General features: G+C 37.8%; 2 protein-coding genes across 7 annotated transcripts in view; one reads left to right on the top strand and one right to left on the bottom strand.

Annotated features, from left to right (window-relative positions):
* Nucleotides 1-18344, top strand: part of TNRC6B (trinucleotide repeat containing adaptor 6B) — a 261599-nt gene that overhangs the window by 96004 nt on the left and 147251 nt on the right. The gene's annotated exons all lie outside the window — the stretch shown is intronic.
* LOC116760452 (U3 small nucleolar ribonucleoprotein protein IMP3-like) lies at nt 29-5786 on the bottom strand. Its single transcript, XM_032645309.1, has one exon. The coding sequence runs from the start codon at nt 5721-5723 to the stop codon at nt 5298-5300; it is 426 nt and encodes a 141-aa protein (XP_032501200.1). The 5' UTR covers nt 5724-5786; the 3' UTR covers nt 29-5297.

Genomic DNA, 18344 nt, shown 5'->3' with positions numbered 1-18344 from the left:
CTCCTCTAACTTCTTAAGGAGTGATAAGTTTTAAATCTGAAATTGAGAGTCCTCTAGGTAGCTTTTGTGTGGCAGTGAGTAGATTTTTTCCTCCCTCTGTCACAGAACTTGAAAAATTATGTTGCAGAGCAGAGTGGTGTTTCATATGCCCTTTTAAAGGAAAAACAATTAAGACTGGCTTAAAGTACTGACATAACTGCTATTTTTTATTCAGACAGTAGTCTTCTAAGTTGAATGGGACAGTGATTCATGGAATTTACCGAAAATCTGTAGAGAGAAACTCTTTTCTCTCATCTTTTTTTCTCCCTAGAAAATAACTTAGTTTTGGTCTGTCTTATGAAAATTATGTCTCTGAAACCCTTAGGAATGAATTATGCAGAATATGCTATGCAGCCCTGAGGCCAGGTTCATTAAAATAGAATGTTTGTCTTGTATTTGTTGTGAATGGAAACCAGGATATTTTCACAGCTGGTTTAATTTGCTAACCAGGCAGTTTTAAAAATAGCTTACAATATAAATCCTAACTTTGCTGTATTCTGTCAAATGCACTTATATTCTGCATGGGCGGATGGAATCAATTCATCTTTAGCAAGATAGAAAGCCAAACAACTAGTCCCAGTAGAGGGAACTAGGGACACTTCAGTTGCCCTGCCCCCTCATCCACTCCTGCCTCCCAGACTCAGGTCAAAGGTATTATAATATAAAAATCATAGCTCAAATTTGACGAGGGTTTTCTGTGCACTGAGAACTTTGCTTAAGGTGCTGTGTGTGTTATTTCCAACCCTTACAGTGTCTCCACTTCAGATATTGGGGTCGGTAACTTGCCCATGGTAATGCAGCTTGAAACGGAAGTTAGGATTTGAACTGGATCTTTCTGACTTTAAAGTGTTTTATAATATCTCTTGAATGCAAATTCTTTGCGAACCTTGGGATCTATGTTCCTGAAAAGTATTGTGGCTAGCAAAATTGCAGCTGTCAAGATCAAAGTCTCAGGGATAAGAGTGAGTTGGGGGAAACAGTGAAAATGGCATAAAGCCTATTTTTAAAACACAGATGAAGGTTCTATTCTCTGAAGGGTATCCATTTCCCAAACAAACCAGTCTTTATCTTTAAAAACCTGCTCCAGTAACCCCTATCCTGAATCAGCTTCTTTAGGTATTCAGGAAACATTGCTGGGATAGATTCTCCCACAAGTTTTATGTTATACAAACTGTACTTCTTTTAGAGAACTTAAAACAGCCCCAGCAGACTTGAAACGTCATGGGTTGTATCCTTACCATTCCCCTTGATTGTTTTGTTTTCACAAATCTCTGACTTTTCACAGATGAATCTTGTTTTATTTTGTTTTGGTTTTTTGTGGGAAGGGGTTGTTTGTTTTTTTCTGGGCTTGGTCTGCTATCATATATTGAAATGATAAAGCAGAAGTGAATCTTCTCTCTGGGGCTTCCTCCAATAGACCAGTCCTCCTCTTCTGTGGGAGTGGGGGAAGCAAAGGTGCTGTGTTCTTCTGTTTGAGGCAACAGAAATAAAAAGAGTGAACAAAATTTTTATTTTTTGTATCTCAGAACTGCAGTTAGCAAAGGATGATTGAATCCTGGATAGTAGGATCTAGGAACTGAATACTACATTCTAGATCCTGTGAGTGACACATTGCTGAATAACTTATGAAATTCCCATCCATTCTTTTTTTTTTAATTATAAAAGTAATACATGGTTGTCATAAAATATTCAAACAGTAAGTGTGGATTTAGAAATAAAAATGAGACTCTTCTTTTACCCTCCTTCCCGTCCTCATCTTCTTAAACATTTTCTGTATATTTAGAAAAAACAACTAAATAGATTTTTTTCCTAATATAATTCTTCTGAGACTTGCTTGTTTCATCTGACATCTTTTGCAGTCTATTTCATTCTTTTAAACATCTGCAAAACATTCTGTTGAACTGATGTACTGTAGTCATTCTTCTCTAATAAATATTTTGGTGGCCTTTGCTTCTTTGATTATTACAAATAATACTTTATTGAACATCCTTATTCTTATATCTTTATACACAGGTGTATTTCTGTAGAATAGATGTCTAGACATGGAGCTGTTTGGCTCATGGTCATGTTTATTTTTTTACAAGGAGGTAGCTGCTATCAAATTACCTTTCAAAAGAGCTATACCAATGTTCATTTCCATCAGCAGTGAATGAGAGTGCCCATTCCTCCACACCTTTGATGACAATAAAATTATTTATCTTTGAATTTTTGCCCCTCTAATATTTTATTGTTTTAATTTACACTTTTATGCTTACTAATAAGATGGAATGTCTTTTGTTCGTTTATTGGCCGTTGATTTTTATTTCGTGTACCACCCTGTTTACCTACAATTCCCATTTTTCTTTTGGATTGTTTGTTTTGATAGTTTTGTAGGAGCCCTTTACAAAGTGTAGATATTAACCTTTGTCTTTTGAGATGTTCTGAATATTTTCTCCCAGCCTTATCTTTTAACATTGGGGTATCTGTCATACTAATAAACCATTTACATTTTTATGTAGTAAAATCAGCCTTTATGGCTTCTATGTTTTGTGCTTTACTAAAGAAGTCTTTCCTACCCTAACATGATGAAATGTCCTGAGTTTTTCTGCTGTATTTTTCGCTTTTATACCTTTAGTTGAACTGGTACTCATTTTTGTGTATGGTATGAGGCAGAGATCTAGCTTAATTTTCTTCTGAATTGGTTTCCAAAATGGCTCTCATTCATTGGTATTAGCTTGTACGAAGAGCCTTTTTCACTTAGGGAGGCAGGTGGAGCAAAGGGATTATATAACTCGCCCAAGGTCACAGAGCAAATTCTAGTAAGGATTAGGTCTAAAATTATTTCTACTAGCTGATCTGTGCCACTTTCCTTGTTTCTTCATTTAACATTTTTACCATAGGTTCTGGAAGTCTTGAAAAAATTATTTTATTTCTGTGATGTTTATTTCAATGGAATAAGTTCTATTAATAGGTAGATTAAGGTAGCTATGCATGTTGAAAGCTTCTTGAAAACATAATTGCATTTTGATATTGAAAAATATTTGTGCTAAATTGTTAATATTTAGATCAGTTGTGCTGATTTCTGGTGTACATGTAAATAAGATTTAGTAGAATGTATAGCTTTAAACATTTGTCTATATATATTATCTCAATATTATTGCTTTTTATGAGGCTTATTTACTATTAGTGTATCTAATATAATCATTTTTCTGAGGATATTCACTTTATGAGCTATTGAAGCAAATCAGACAAACCAAGGTTATTGCCATGTGATTACTACACTAAACTCACACAGTATTAATCACATGATGTGTTTGACACAGGGGTATATATAAAACTATTACAGCTTTTTAAAACACAACACGAGCAGATACTTGCTCATAGATTGTGTTTGATCATGCTTATTGAAAGCTCATTCCAGATAAAATGTTTCTACCCAGGCAGGATTTTGATTTGGTTTTATTTATGATACAAATGGTGGTCTAGTTATTTGTGGGCATATCATTTATTGTAATTTTTTTTTTGAGATAAACCCACGCACATATGGTCACCTATCTTGTAAATTATTTTGAAATTAGATATCAGTTTTGGTATATTAACAAGATGAGTTTGGCCTCTTTTTCATTTCCTCCTTTAAAAAAATTTTAATGTAGCTTATAAACAAATCTAAGCTTTAAATCTCCATGCTGAAATTCACTCATATTCTCAAAAGATATTTGTCTTTAACCTACTAAAATAATTCAGTTTTTCTAGTAAATTTTTATCGATTGAATTTTCTTAATTCTTTTGGTTCATTTTATGAAAGGTCATCATTAAAAACGACTCTCTCAAAGCAGGATCTCAAAGACATATTTGCACACATATTTATTGCAGCATTATTCATAATGGCCAAGAAGTGTAAGCAACCCAAATGTCCATTAACAGGTGAACAGATAAAGAAAATGTGGTATATACATACAGTGGAATATTATGAAGCCTTGAAAAAGAAGGAAGTCTTGTCACATGCTACAACATGCATGATCCTCAAGGGCATTATGCTAAGCAAAATAAGCCAGTCACAAAGGACAAATACTGTATGATTCCACCCATATGAGCTATCTAATGTAGTCAAAATCATAGAAAGTAGAAAGGTGGTTGCCAAGGGCTAGGGGGAGAGAGGAGAGAGAATTAGTATTTAATAGGTATAGAGTTAAAGATGAGAAAATTCTAGTGATCCGTTTCTAAACAAAGTGACTATACTTAATACCACTGAAGTGTACACTTAAAAATAGTTAAGATATAAAATTTAATGTTTTTTACCATAATAAAATAAAATAGCAACCAAATTGAAATGTACCTTAAATGTAAAATATAGCCTGGATTTCAAAGACTTAGGACCAAAAAATAATGTAAAATTAATAACTTTTATATTGTTTATTTATTGCACTTAAAAAGCAGTTAGGCCATTTGTTGGCATTAGGAGAGCATTCCTTTAAATAAGAGAAAGGACTCTGAACACTAAAATCTCATCCATTTTATGAAAACTTGAGACCAAACTCTTCATCATCTGTAAACTGCTTATTCACGAACAGGAGCAAGAATTTGAGTTAAATAAATTAAACCAAACTGTCCAGCTACAAGAAAATGAAAGGAAAGCTGGGGGGCGGGGAAGAAAATGAAAGGAAAGCTGAGGGCAGGGGAGCCCTCCCCCCAGAGTCCTTGCTTTCACACTACAATGTTTCAGGTACAAGAATAGGACAGTTGGGACTTCCCTGGGGGTCCAGTGGTAAGACTCCCCCTTCCAGTGCAGGGAGTGAGGGTTCCATCCCTGGTCCTGGAGCTAAGATTCCACATGCCTTCTGCCCAAAAAACCAAAACATAAAACAGAAGCAATATTGTAACAAATTCAATAAAGACTGAAAATGGTCCACATCAAAAAAAAAAAAAAAAAATCTAACAATTCCCCAGTGCAGCACAAAACCACTTCCCGTAAGGCAGTCATTTAATTATCAACTGTCCAAAGGCTAAGAAAATTTCGTGGAAAAGGGGCATACCCTCTGGCTCTGTGCGTGGCCTGTAGCTGAGGAGCCAAGTTCTTAAGAACCGAGGATTGACTGCAATACTCTTGGGGAGAACGCCTTCATAGAATCTCAGGCATCCGTTCTCAGCTTCCCCATCTATAAAACGCGGCCCTGGCGAGGCAAGACCTGATAGGCTTCCAGATCGAAGCCTTCATGCACCTCATTGTACTCCAGCACACGCCGCTTGATCTTGGACGAGTCAGCCCAGATGACGAAGTCCTACATGCTGCACGTGACAAGGAAGGTGGGGTCGGTGACCACGTTGGGGCCCTTGTGCACGTGGCCCTGCTCCATGAATGCCACGGCGGCCTGGAGGTGCTGCGCCAGGCGCAGCTCAAGCACTACAGTGAGCAGGCTGTGGCGGCAGAAGGACGAGGCCTTGAGGAAATCGCAGAGCTCCGGTGATCCACATGTGGGCACTAGGCCGAGAGCATACTTCTCCAGCAGCGCTTCGGCAGATCGCGCGCAGGCGCAGCTCGCACGCCCAGCAAGGCTCAGCTGGTTGTAGCGTGTGTCGTCCTCGTACCGCTGCAAACGATGACGCCGCGACACGCGCGGCTCCTGCAGGTTGAGGTCAGTGACCTCCCAGTTCAGGAACACCATCTGCTTCAGCAGCTTCTCACGGAATTTAAGCTTCCACACCATGGTGGCAGCTCAGATGCTCTATATTGTTTTATGTTGAAATGATAATGTGTTATATAGATTGTTGTGTTAAATAAAGCATATTAAAATTTTAAAAACCAAAAAAATCTCATTTAATAATGTATTTTATAGACAGTATCCCCCTTTTAGGGATTGTTGATATAATTAATTGTATCATTTTCTATATTTCTACTCTCTTGGGGTGCTTTTTTAACTTCCCTTTCTAAGGGAGAGTCTATTCTTGCATCGGAGACCTGTAAGGAAATCGAAGTGTTGAAGACAGTTTTATATTGATTCAGAGAGAAGAATGTAATTTAGGGCGTCAGCACCACCCTTTATACCCCAGTGTGGTGTGATATGATTTTGTGCTTGAGGTGCTATTTTTTAAATGTCTTAACTCCAATGTCTTTATTAAATTCTCTTCTTACTAATTACATTCTTCCCAACTTAAATGTCTAGTTATAAAATGCCCTTTTAATTTTTCTGAAATACTAATTATACAGACCTTTTGTAAGTTCTGATAGTTAGTCCTTACCTTTGTTTCTGCTCCTACTCTAACTCCTTAACCTACAGTTCTCTCTTCCTCACATTCATCTTATACTGTGGTACAACTTTTAAAAGTTTATTCTTTCTAAATCTCTACAGTTGATAGCCCTTGTTTTATATTTGACTACCAAATTTAACACTAAGCTCTTTTTCTTTTTTTCTTTTTTTGCGGTACACGGGCCTCTCACTGTTGTGGCCGCTCCCATTGCGGAGCACAGGCTCCAGACGCGCAGGCTCAGGGGCCATGGCTCATGGGCCTAGCCGCTCCATGGCATGTGGGATCTTCCTGGACCGGGGCACGAACCCGTGTCCCCTGCATCGGCAGGCGGACTTTCAACCACTGCGCCACCAGGGAAGCCCAACACTAAACTCTTTGGAAACCATTCTTCTGGTGCTTATTTAAAGGCTTTTGGAAGCTCTGTAGCATTTCCTAAATACAGAGAAAATGAAAGTATTTCCAAATCACTCATTTTATAGATAATTATCTGCAAAACACAAACCTTGGTATTTGGCCATAGGAAAGGGTTTTTTGGTTTGTTTGTTTTTAACATTTTATTTTCTGTTTTCTACCATCAGTTTTTCACCAACTTTTTTTTTCCTTTGGGCCATTAAAATATGTACATGTTGAAATAAACTTATTAAGAAGTACCAAATTGCATGCTTTATAAACTCAATCATTACTACACAGCAGTAAGCTGGACACCAGGAAAATAGTTGGATTTCTTTTTTTAATATTTATTTATTTGACTGCGCCAGGTCTTAGTTGCAACACGTGGGATCTTCGTTGTGGCATGCAGGATCTTTTTTAGTTGCCGCGTGTGGGATCTTTAGTTGTGACATATGGGATCTAGTTCCCTGACCAGGGATGGAACCCGGGCCCCCTGCATTGGGAATGCGAGTCTTAACCACTGGACCACCAGGGAAGTCTCTGGATTTCTCTATAATCTTTTCAGATTGTTTTTGGGAGAAAAGAAGTGAGAGTTATTTTCAAGTTTATTAGTATTTTGAAAATGCCACAAAGAGGTTCAATAGATAGTTATGCTCATGGAATTTTTGCTGCTGGGAATTTTAGTATAACCATAAACATTTTATACTAAGTCTTTGGGAAACTTTCAGTTGCTAATAAATTTTCTAATATACATAGAAGTCACTTAAAAAATTAATTCTTTGAAAATGTCTTTAAATTCTAAACTCTATTTTATGAGGTCTTTCCTGTGTTTTGTAATTGAAAATGACTACAGACTGTGGATTGCTGCTACACTTACAGGTTAAAGTGGTGACTTTAAACAACAGTGAATAGGGTAGCTCATGTGGCTCTCAGAAAACTACAGTTAATTTAATAAAAGTCTTATTTATTTAGCTTATATTTTACTTATGAACAAATAATATGCTTTCATGGAAGAATATTACTTGAAAGGCGCAAAATGTAGTCAAATTAATTTGCCCAGTTCCTTGAAATTGCTGTTTTAAGGCTGCTTTTTTGGAGACATTACTGTTATCGTATAGTTGTAAAATGTTTTGAAATACATAGCATTATGTAAATATAGATAATGAAATGCACGTTCAGTTGCAAGAATTTCCAGTGGTGTCATGAGGAGAAGGTAGTGTTTATTTCCCCCAAATTTTATGTTCACTGGAGGGTATGGACACAAGTCCTGCCCTAAGCACTGCGCCTTTCCTTACCCACTGGGAGTCTGTGTACTGAGGTTTTGGCAGAAGTACGGGGTGGAGGGGGAGGGAGATTGTAGTAAAGAGGAGGTACAGCATGATGGCAGGCAGTGAAAGGTCAGGCTAAGGCTTTTTGCTCTGTCTTCAGCTCTACAAGAACAGAGACTTTTGCCAGCGTGGTCACTGCCATTGGCACCAGAAAACGTCAATAAATATATACTGAATAAATGAAGATGTCAGTAAGTTCCCACAGACTGTTAAGAATCCCTGTTCTGCACACTCACTTTGAAAGTCTGAAGTGGGGTGACTAAAAATCCTAACTTAAGAATATTTTATTTATTATTAGCAGAAGAAAAGTGAATTGGTAACCTGTCATGTTTGACTTTATATTCAGTACTTTCTTAAATATATTCCAACAGATCCAGCTTTAACAGATTCTCCTCTTTAAGTGTCCCTACCTGTAAGCCAGTTGATTATTATTTCGCAAAAAAAAAAAAAAAAAGAAAGATTTTCTATGCAAGTCTGAACTCTTTCTTTGCTTCCAAGGGCCTCCATAAGATGCCTTTAGCCTACTTATGCATATTTTCTCTACTGTTTGAAGGATCTTCCTGCTCCTGCCCAGTGTCTCTCAGTAAGGTCTTCCATGCGTATCTCGTTTCCTTCCCCCTCTCATGCCTTTGTTCAGGGAAAGAGACCCTTCTTTCTGACCAGGAGCAAACCTAGGTTTTGTGGGAATGCTCTTTAGGAAAAAGAAAATCAGATAACCAACAAGGACCTACTGTATAGCACAGGGAACTCTACTCAATATTCTGTGATAACCTATATGAGAAAAGAGTCTAAAAAAGGATGAATATACATATATGTATAACTGAATCACTTTGCTAACACAACATTGTAAATCAACTCTACTCCAATAAAATTTTAAAAAAAGAAAATTTCAAATACATAATTGGTACGAAAGTGAATATTTATTTACAATGAGGAAAGAAATCACAAAAATGGCAACTTAAAAAACGTTGACAAATAATATTTTATATTAATTTGTATTAATATTTGCCTAACACATTGCTGTAAAGTTTTTTTCCCAACATTTTGTGGCTGCTTACTCTTTGATTGACCCTTCATACTACGACAATTCTGTGATATTTTCTAAAAAGAGATAGAGATAATTCAGTGTTTTCTATAGCATGGTTGACCAAAATATGTTGTTTGTTGTTGATAGATTAGAGAAGTTCCTTTCATCTTCACAACCTGTTATTGGCTATATCATATAAATTTGTAAGATTGTTATCAATTTTGGGAAAACCTCTAGCAAGTATCTTTTATAAATAGGCTATAAGATTGCAAGGCTTCATTTTTTTCTCGTATATTGACTACCCTGAAATACTCTTTGAATTGACACGTTTATATCATGGTATGATCTGGCCCTGCACATTTCTGTCAGTATGCACAATGAGTTGGCCCAGCAACATCTTTGTTCACAGGATGGTTAATAGTAACTCAGCCATACATGGAAATGACTGAGAACCACATAAATATATTCCATTAAAACCAAAGGGAGTTCCCTGGCGGCACAGTGGTTAAGAATCCACCTGCCAATGCAGGGGACACAGATTCGAGCCCTGGTCCAGGAAGATCCCACATGCTGCAGAGCATCTAAGCCCGTGTGCCACAACTACTGAGCCTGAGCTCTAGAGCCCACAAGCCACAACTACTGAGCCCGCAAGCCACAACTACTGACCCCGCATGCCACAACTACTGAAGCCCTTATGCCTAGAGCCTGTGCTCTGCAACAAGAGAAGCCACCGCAGTGAGAAACCCATGCACCACAGCGAAGACCCAGTGCAGCCAAAAATAAATTAATTAATTAAAAAAAAACCCCAAACCAATAAAATATCATCAACACAGCTTTCCCTTTAGGAATCCCCCAAAGGCCTACAGCCACTCTGACTCTATTGACAGGGGGGATCATGGTCGGGGGGGGGAGTTGAGATAGAAAGAGGCTGTGGTTTTGACAATCTGTGTTAAGATTGTGAGGAGAAATACATTGTCTTCGCACATTTTTAAAAATAATTGGTCATTTGGAACAAAGTTGGAGAACTCACACTCCTAATTTCAAAATATATTACAAAGCTACAGTAATCAAAAGCAGTGTGGTACTGGCATTAAGACAGGCAAACAGACAAATGGCAAGAATAGAAAGCCCAGGAATAAACCCTCATATAAGGTCAGATTATCTTTGACAAAGGTGCTAAGACCATTCAGTGGGGAACAGAGAGTCTTTTCAACATATGGCACTGGGAATTTTCAATACCCATTTGCAAAAGAATGAAGTTGGACCCTTATCTTATACTATATACAAATATTAACTCAACATGGATCAAAGACCTAAGCCTAAGACCCACAACTATAAAACTCCTAAAAGAAAACATAGGAAAAAAGCTTCATGATACTAGACTTGGCAATGTTTTTTGGATATGACACCAAAAGCATAGGCATAAAAGCAAAAATAGACAAATGGAACTACATCAAAGTTAAAAATTTTTATGCATCAAAGAACACAGTCATAGAGTAAAAAGGCATTCTATAGATTGTGAGGAAATATTTGCAAATCATATTATCTAATAAGAGATTAATATCCAGAATATATAAAGAGCAACTCAACAACAGCAAAAATCAAATAACCTGATTAAAAAATGTCCAAAGGCCTTGAATAGACATTTCTCCAAAGATGATAAAATAAATGGCCTTTACACATATGAAAAGATGCTCAGCATCACTAATCATCAAGGAAATGCAAATCAAAACCACAATGAGATATCATTTCACACCCATCAGGATAACTACTATCAAAAAAATATATAAAGCAAGAAACAAAATAAATATTGGCAAGGATATGGAGAAATTGGAACCTTTGTGCACTATTGGTGGGATTGTAAAATGGCGTAACTTCTATGGAAAACAGTTTAGAGTTTCCTCAAAAACTCAAAAATAGAACTACCAAATGATCCAGGAATCCCCTTTCTGGTTATGTATCCAAAAGAATTGAAAGCAAGGTCTTGAAGAAATATTTGCACACTCATAATCATAGCAGCATTATTCATAATAGCCAAGGGGTAGAATCAACTCAGGTGTCCCATTGGTGGATGAATGGATAAACAAAATGTGGTATATACAGGAAGTGGAATATTATTCACTCATAAAATGATGGAAATCCTATTAAATGCTACCATGGATGGAACCTTGAAAATACTATAAGTGAAATAAGCCAGTCACAAGAAGACAAATACTGTATGATCCTACTTTTATGAGGTATCTAAAGTAGTCAGATTTATGTAAATAGAAAGTAAAATGGTGGTTACCAGGAGCTGGGGGGAGGGGGAGAAGGGGAGTTGTTTAATGGATATACAATTTCAGACTTGCAAGATGAAAAAGTTCTGGAGATCTGTTTTGCAACAGTGTGAATATATTTAACACTGCTGAACTGTACACTTAAAAATGGTTAAGATGGTAAATTTTACATATTTTACTACGATAAAAAAAAAGAGATCATCTGGGCATAGTTTCAGGACCCCTCCTAGGGCTTTGGGAGAGCCCCATGAAAGTGAGGGGTCCTGCAGCTAAAGCTTCATTAGCTTCATATTGAAGCATCCGGGGTTTTTTGTGTTCTTTTGGTTTTGTTTTTTGTTTTACTTTTATTTGCATTTATTTTCTTGCGGCATTTATTCTGGTCCGTAAGTTTTTGTTTCTTCTGGAATATCTTTTTTTTCTGTGCAACCTCTTCTTCTGGTTTAGGAACAATCTGTTCTTTTTCAGTAAGGATATCTCAGTGTGGTAGGGAGAGGTCATGTGTGGGTTGATCTGACCATGAGCTCTGTTAAGTCCTGCACCACATCCTGGGGAGTTCATTCACCTGGATGTGCTCAATGACCAGAGAATCTACCCCTAAACCCTTAAGTTCAGCATTACTCTATGGATTAGTGAGCATGTGCAGTAAAAATTCAGCACTCTTTTTGGGCCATGGAGCCCCACTGTTTGGCCCGGGCACACCTACCAGCTACACCATTGTAGCAACAGGATGGCACACATTGCTGAAACATCTATTTTGACCATTCTGATTCTGTCCTTCCTTTGAAACTCAACTCAAGTGAGCTATAGTGTCTCAATTTTCTAACTCCTGTCTCTCTGAGGGTTGGAACCATATAGTTAACAATTTATCTTATACTTTCTTGTTGACTGTCCAGTGTCTTATCTCCTAATTATAGGATGTTAAGTGTTGTTTCTTTCGCCTCTTATAAATACCCAGTTTAATAGTATTCATCTATTCATTCTTTTGCTTATTCATTTGGTCATTCATTCAGCAAACATTAATTGAATTCCTCCTACGTACTAGAGATAGAAATAATAACCACATACCCTGCCCTTAAGAAGCTCATAGTTTAGAGGGGGAAGCACCAAGCAAATGGGTAACAATAACAGTAGGGTTTGAAGGTGCTTCCGTAGAGGCATATACAGGGTGCCAGGAAGCACAGAGGAGGACACTGAACTCCAACAGGAGTGTCAAGCAAGGCATCCTCCAGACGCAAATTTGATTTTTGAGGTTTGATTCTAAAGAATCTGAGAATTTTCTTTTAATGTTCCTTAAAAGGTCTGCTAGCATTCTAATTTATAAATGTGTAATAGGAGTGTAAATGCTAACCTTTTCCGAAGATTCTGGATTCTAGTTGTGTTAGAGATTCCACTGTAGTTTTGACTACTATTTCTATCTATATACCTTCTGACTTTGTTGGGGATAAAAATTCTGACAAAACTTAGTTCTTACATTTATTTCTCATCAGCCTTCTTCATCGCTGTCGTTTGGTAGTACTGAAGTTGATAAGACTTAGAAAAGCTTTTGCCTTTCCTGTGTTTTCTACACGACAAACTCCTACTGATTCTTTAAGACTCGGTTTAAAACCTTACCTCCCCTGTGAAACCTTTCCTGACTCTCAGCAGTTAGTTCTTTGTATTCTTATAGTGTAACTATCTATATATCTCAATTTATACTTTAATTATGGCAGCTACCATGCTATATTTTAATTATGGATTTACATGTCTCTGTCCTTCAAGGTGTTAAAATCCTCTTTGTACCCTCCTGGGCTTGGTTCTAGCACAGTATCTAATACATAGTAGATGCTTAAAAGATGGTTCTTGACTGAATGAACGGTGAGTTCAGAGTTTGGAGTCTTATTTTTGAAAGGGTGGATTGGCCTTACTGTATACTTCATGGTCACAGATTGCATTCCTTTTTTTTTTTTTTTTTTTTTAATATTTACTTATTTGGCTGTACCGGGTCTTAATTGCAGCACGCGGGATCTTTTAGTTGTGGCATGCAGCATTTTTTAAAAAAATAAATTTATTTATTTTATTTTTGGCTGTGTTGGGTCTTTGTTGCTGCGCGCAGGCCATCTCTAGTTGCAGTGAGCAGGGGCTACTCTTCGTTGTGGTGCGCAGGCTTCTCATTGCGGTGGCTTCTCTTGTTGCAGAGTACGGGCTCTAGGAGCACAGGCTTCAGTAGTTGTGGTTCATGGGCTCTAGAGCGCGGGCTCTTTAGTTGCCCCACGGCATGTGGGATCTTCCTGGACCAGGGCTCGAACCTGTGTCCCCTGCATTGGCAGGTGGATTCTTAACCACTGTGCCACCAGGGAAGCCCCCATGCAGGATCTTTAGTTGCAGCATGTGGGATCTAGTTCCCTGACCAGGGATCGAACCCAGGCCCCCTGCATTGGAAACATGGAGTCTTAGCCACTGGACCACCAGGGAAGTCCCACAGATTGCATTCTTAACAACAACCAGTTATCTAACTTACGATAGAAGCCCCTCTACCACCTCCATCTGACTCCCTCACCTAGAAGTCCACAGTTGCCTTCCAACTTGTCTCTGCTTCTCCACTTGGTCCTCTATAGTGTATTCTCCATATAGAAGCCAGGATGAGCTTTTGAACACATAACTCTGATTCTGTCTCTCCTAAAGTGGTAGTAAGACCTCCATGGGTCCTTGGAATATTTACTTTGGGAGGTTTTGGAGACTTTATCCCACATTATAGGAAACATATTAAAAGGTACCCTCATCCCATATTTTTTTTAAAAAAATATTTGTTTGTTTAGTTGGCTGTGTTGGGTCTTAGTTGTGGCACATGGGCTTAGTTGCCCCACCATCTTAGTTCCCCAACCAGGGATCGAACCCGTGTCCCCTGCATTGGAAGGCAGATTCTTAACTACTGAACCACCAGTGAAGCCCCTCATCCCATATTAAATACGTGATTTTATTTATTTTTGCTATCGTATGTTAAAAGAATTTTAATAATTTTGCTTCTGAAATTCTTTGGCTACAAATAACTGACTTAATTTGTAATCACCTAAGATTTCTTAATAATTAACATATTTAGTATTTTTTACAAAGTGAGAATTATTTTCAAATGTAATGAAACCTTACAAATGCTAAACTTAGTGAATGAAATTGTTGGGTGTTATATTCCAAGGACACTGAAGCATTTATTAATTTTTATGGTTATAATTTTCTTTTTGTATTTTGGACTTGTAAATATATTTTTTCAGGTCCCGAACATTTGCTTAGACCCTTAAAAAGCTTGTAGATCTGAGATATTAAGTGGAGACTGCGTAACGGATAAAATGGCACTGTTCACTCTCCTGCTTTAAAATTCTTTTGTGACTTTCCACCGTTCTTAACAATAACATCCTTTCTGTGGCCTGCAAGACCCACTATGATCTAGCCCCTCCCACCTCCTCGGCTTCGTCTCCCACCTCTCTCCCTTGGTCACCTGGCCTAGCCTCCTGATCATCCCTCTTGTTCTTTCAACACTCAAGCAATTGCTTTTCAGCTCAGCTTAAATGCCCCTCCTGAGAAAAGCCTTCCCTAACCACCTGATCTAAAGTGAGCCTCTCTCAGTTTTTCCATATCCCATCAACTCTTTACTTCCTTCTCAGTGAATTTCCTTCTCCCATGAGGATATTGGCTCCATGTGGGTGAGAACCTACCCTGTTTGGTACTACTGTATCCGCAGCACCTAGCACAGACACAGAGAAAGCAGTTAATACATACTTGTTGAACAAATGAAGAGTTATGTTAATAGATTTTATAATTTAACAATCCTCGAATTGTTGGTATAAACCCTACATGGTCATAATGAATTATTATTCTCTTAAAACCGGTAAATTCTACTTGCTAATATTTTACTTAGGATTTTTGTGTTCGTCTTCACAAATCAAGATTGGTCTATAGGGCTTCCCTGGTGGCGCAGTGGTTGAGAGTCCGCCTGCCGATGCAGGGGACACGGGTTCGTGCCCCGGTCCGGGAAGATCCCACATGCCGCGGAGCGGCTAGGCCCGTGAGCCATGGCCGCTGAGCCTGCGCGTCCGGAGCCTGTGCTCCGCAACGGGAGAGGCCACAACATTGAGAGGCCCGCGTAACGCAAAAAAAAAAAAAAAAAAAAAAGATTGGTCTGTAGTTTTATTTTTCATACCGCATCTGAGTCCAGATGGATATCAGGAATATGTTAGCCTCATAGAAGAAATTTGGAAGCTTTCTCTTCTGTCTCCATAAGTTCGGGAACAGTAGAGATAACATGAAATTATCTGTTTGATAGAAGAAAACTACTTATGCCTGACGTAGTTTCAGTGGCTAGTTCTTTGAATAATTATCTAACACATTTCTGCAATGGTTTTTTTTTTTTTTTTTTTTTTTTGCGGTACGTGGGCCTCTCACTACTGTGGCCTCTCCCGTTGCGGAGCACAGGCTCTGGATGCGCGGGCCCAGCCGCTCCGCGGCATGTGGGATCTTCCCGGACCGGGGCACAAACCCGTGTCCCCTGCATTGGCAGGCGGACCCTCAACCACTGCGCCACCAGGGAAGCCCCTCTCTTGTTTTTAATTGATCAGACTTTCCAAAGGATTATCCACTTTTATTTATTTATTTTATATTAATTTTTAAAACTTAATTTAAAAATGTTATTATTTTCATTGAAGTATAGTTGATTTACAGTATTGTGTTAGTTTCAGGAGTACAGCACAGTGATTCAGTTACAGATATGTGTGTCTGTGTATATATATATATATATATATATATATATATATATATATATGCCTTTTCAGATTCTTTTCCCTTATAGGTTATTACTAAATACTGAGTATAGTTCCCTGTGCTATACAGTAGGTCTTTGTTGGTTATCTATTTTATATATAATAGTGTGTATAAATTAATCCCAACCTCCTAATTTATCACCCCCCCAACCCCCTTTTACCCCTTGGTAACTATAAGTTTGTTTTCTATGTCTGTGAGTCTCTTTCTGTTTTGTAAATAAGCTCATTTGTATCATTTTTTTAGATTCCATATATAAGCGATATCATATGATATTTGTCTTTACCTGGCTTACTTCATTTAGTATGATAATCTCTAGGTCTTTCCATGTTGCCACAAACGGCATTATTTCACTCTTTTTTATGGCTGAGTAGTATTCTATTATATATATATGTATAGCACATCTTCTTTATCCATTCATCTGTCAATAGACATTTAGGTTGATTGGCTATTGTAAATAGTGCTGGAGTGAACATTGGGGTGCCTGTATCTTTTCGAATTACGGTTTTCTCCAGGTATATACCCAGTTATTTATTTTTTGAAACAAAATTTTTAAAAAATTTTAAGTATAGTTGATTTACAGCGTTAATTTCTGCTGTACTGCAAAGTGTTATACATATATATAAATTTTTAAATTTATTTTTATTTATTTATTTTTGGCTGCGTTGCGTCTTCGTTGCTGCACACAGTCTTTCTCTAGTTGCGGCGAGCGGGGGCTGCTCTTTGTTGCAGTGCACAGGCTTCTCATTGCAGTGGCTTCTCTTGTTGCGGAGCACAGGCTCTAGGTGCGCGGGCTTCAGTAGTTGTGGCACATGGGCTCAGTAGTTGTGTCTCATGGGCTCTAGAGTGCAAGCTCAGTAGTTGTGGCACACGCGCTTAGTTGCTTCATGGCATCAGGGCTTGAACCCGTGTCCCCTGCATTGGCAGGCAGATTCATAACCACTGTGCCACCAGAGAAGCCCCATATATATAAATTTTAAAATATTCTTTTCTATTATGGTTTATCTCGGATATTGAATATGGTTCCCTGTTGTTTATCCATTCTATATGTAATAGTTTGCATCTGCTAAACCTGAACTCCCAGTCCATCCCTTTCCTACACCCCTCTCCCTTGGCAGCCACAAGTCTGTTCTCTATGTCTGTGAGTCTGTTTTTGTTTTGTAGATAGGTTCATTTTAAAACAAGCAAAAGTTTTTTGAATCAATAAAGATTCAGTCTACTCTTTATGATTTTATCATTGTTAATTTATTTTTTGAGTTCATTACTCATTTTGTAGATTTTTTAGTTAAATATGTTCAGTTCATTATTTTTCAATCATGTTTCCTCATAGAAATATTTTAGTAGTGGTTATATAGTCAGCAAAGGTGCCAACTTTGAAAGATAACACTCATTTGAACGTATAAGTTCAGGTTTATTTGTTTTAAAAGTAAACTCATTTTTTATTACTTCGCATCCTCACTTTGTAATATAATTTATTTTTAGGGCAGTTTTTTTAAAAAAAATATTTATTTATTTGGCTGCGCCGGGTCTTAGCTGTGGCACACGGGATCTTCATTGCAGCACGCAGGATCTTTAGTTGTGGCATGCATGTGGGATCTAGTGCCCTGACCAGGGATCGAACCCGGACCCCCTGCATAGGGAGCACAGAGCCTTAGCCACTGGACCACCAGGGAAGCCCTGTAATATAATTTAAAAATGCTGTCTAATTGTTAATATGAAAACAGTACAATAAATATAACTATATCACAAAGTCCAAAATGCCTGGAAATACAGGGGAAATAGTGCATTTATTACACTTCTTTCTTTTAGATGAACAATTGGACTAATTGTTTTAGGTTTAGAGGTATCTCACCAAGAAAAAGGTTCCTGGAGGTTGAAGAAAATAATTGATCATATCATTTGAAAATAGAGCTAATATTTTGCTTTAAAATGTGTTTGTTTCTCTACGTTTTGTGCAGCTTGCTATAACACAAGGAAACACATAGTTACGTTTATATGATAATATTCTGCATTGAGGAGTGGAGACTTGGCAAAATTCAGTCTTATAAAGAAATTCTGTCCATCACAAATTAAAACAAGGCAGCTGTACAATTTCCATGCATTTTAACATGTTGAGCATGCTCCACATAAGTAAGCTTTCCGTAGCTCATCTGGAAGGTATTGGAAGGATAAAAATAGACTAAATGTTCAAAATTTCCATCCTAGGAGTTTCCTGCTTTTGCTTACAATCTCAATTGTCAGTTCAGGTCCTGGCTCCTACTCCACTGGGGTCTG

The sequence above is a fragment of the Phocoena sinus genome, chromosome 10 (assembly GCF_008692025.1).
Source record: "Phocoena sinus isolate mPhoSin1 chromosome 10, mPhoSin1.pri, whole genome shotgun sequence".
In the NCBI taxonomy this organism is placed as follows: domain Eukaryota; kingdom Metazoa; phylum Chordata; class Mammalia; order Artiodactyla; family Phocoenidae; genus Phocoena; species Phocoena sinus.
This window is presented reverse-complemented; position numbering and strand designations above follow the sequence as displayed.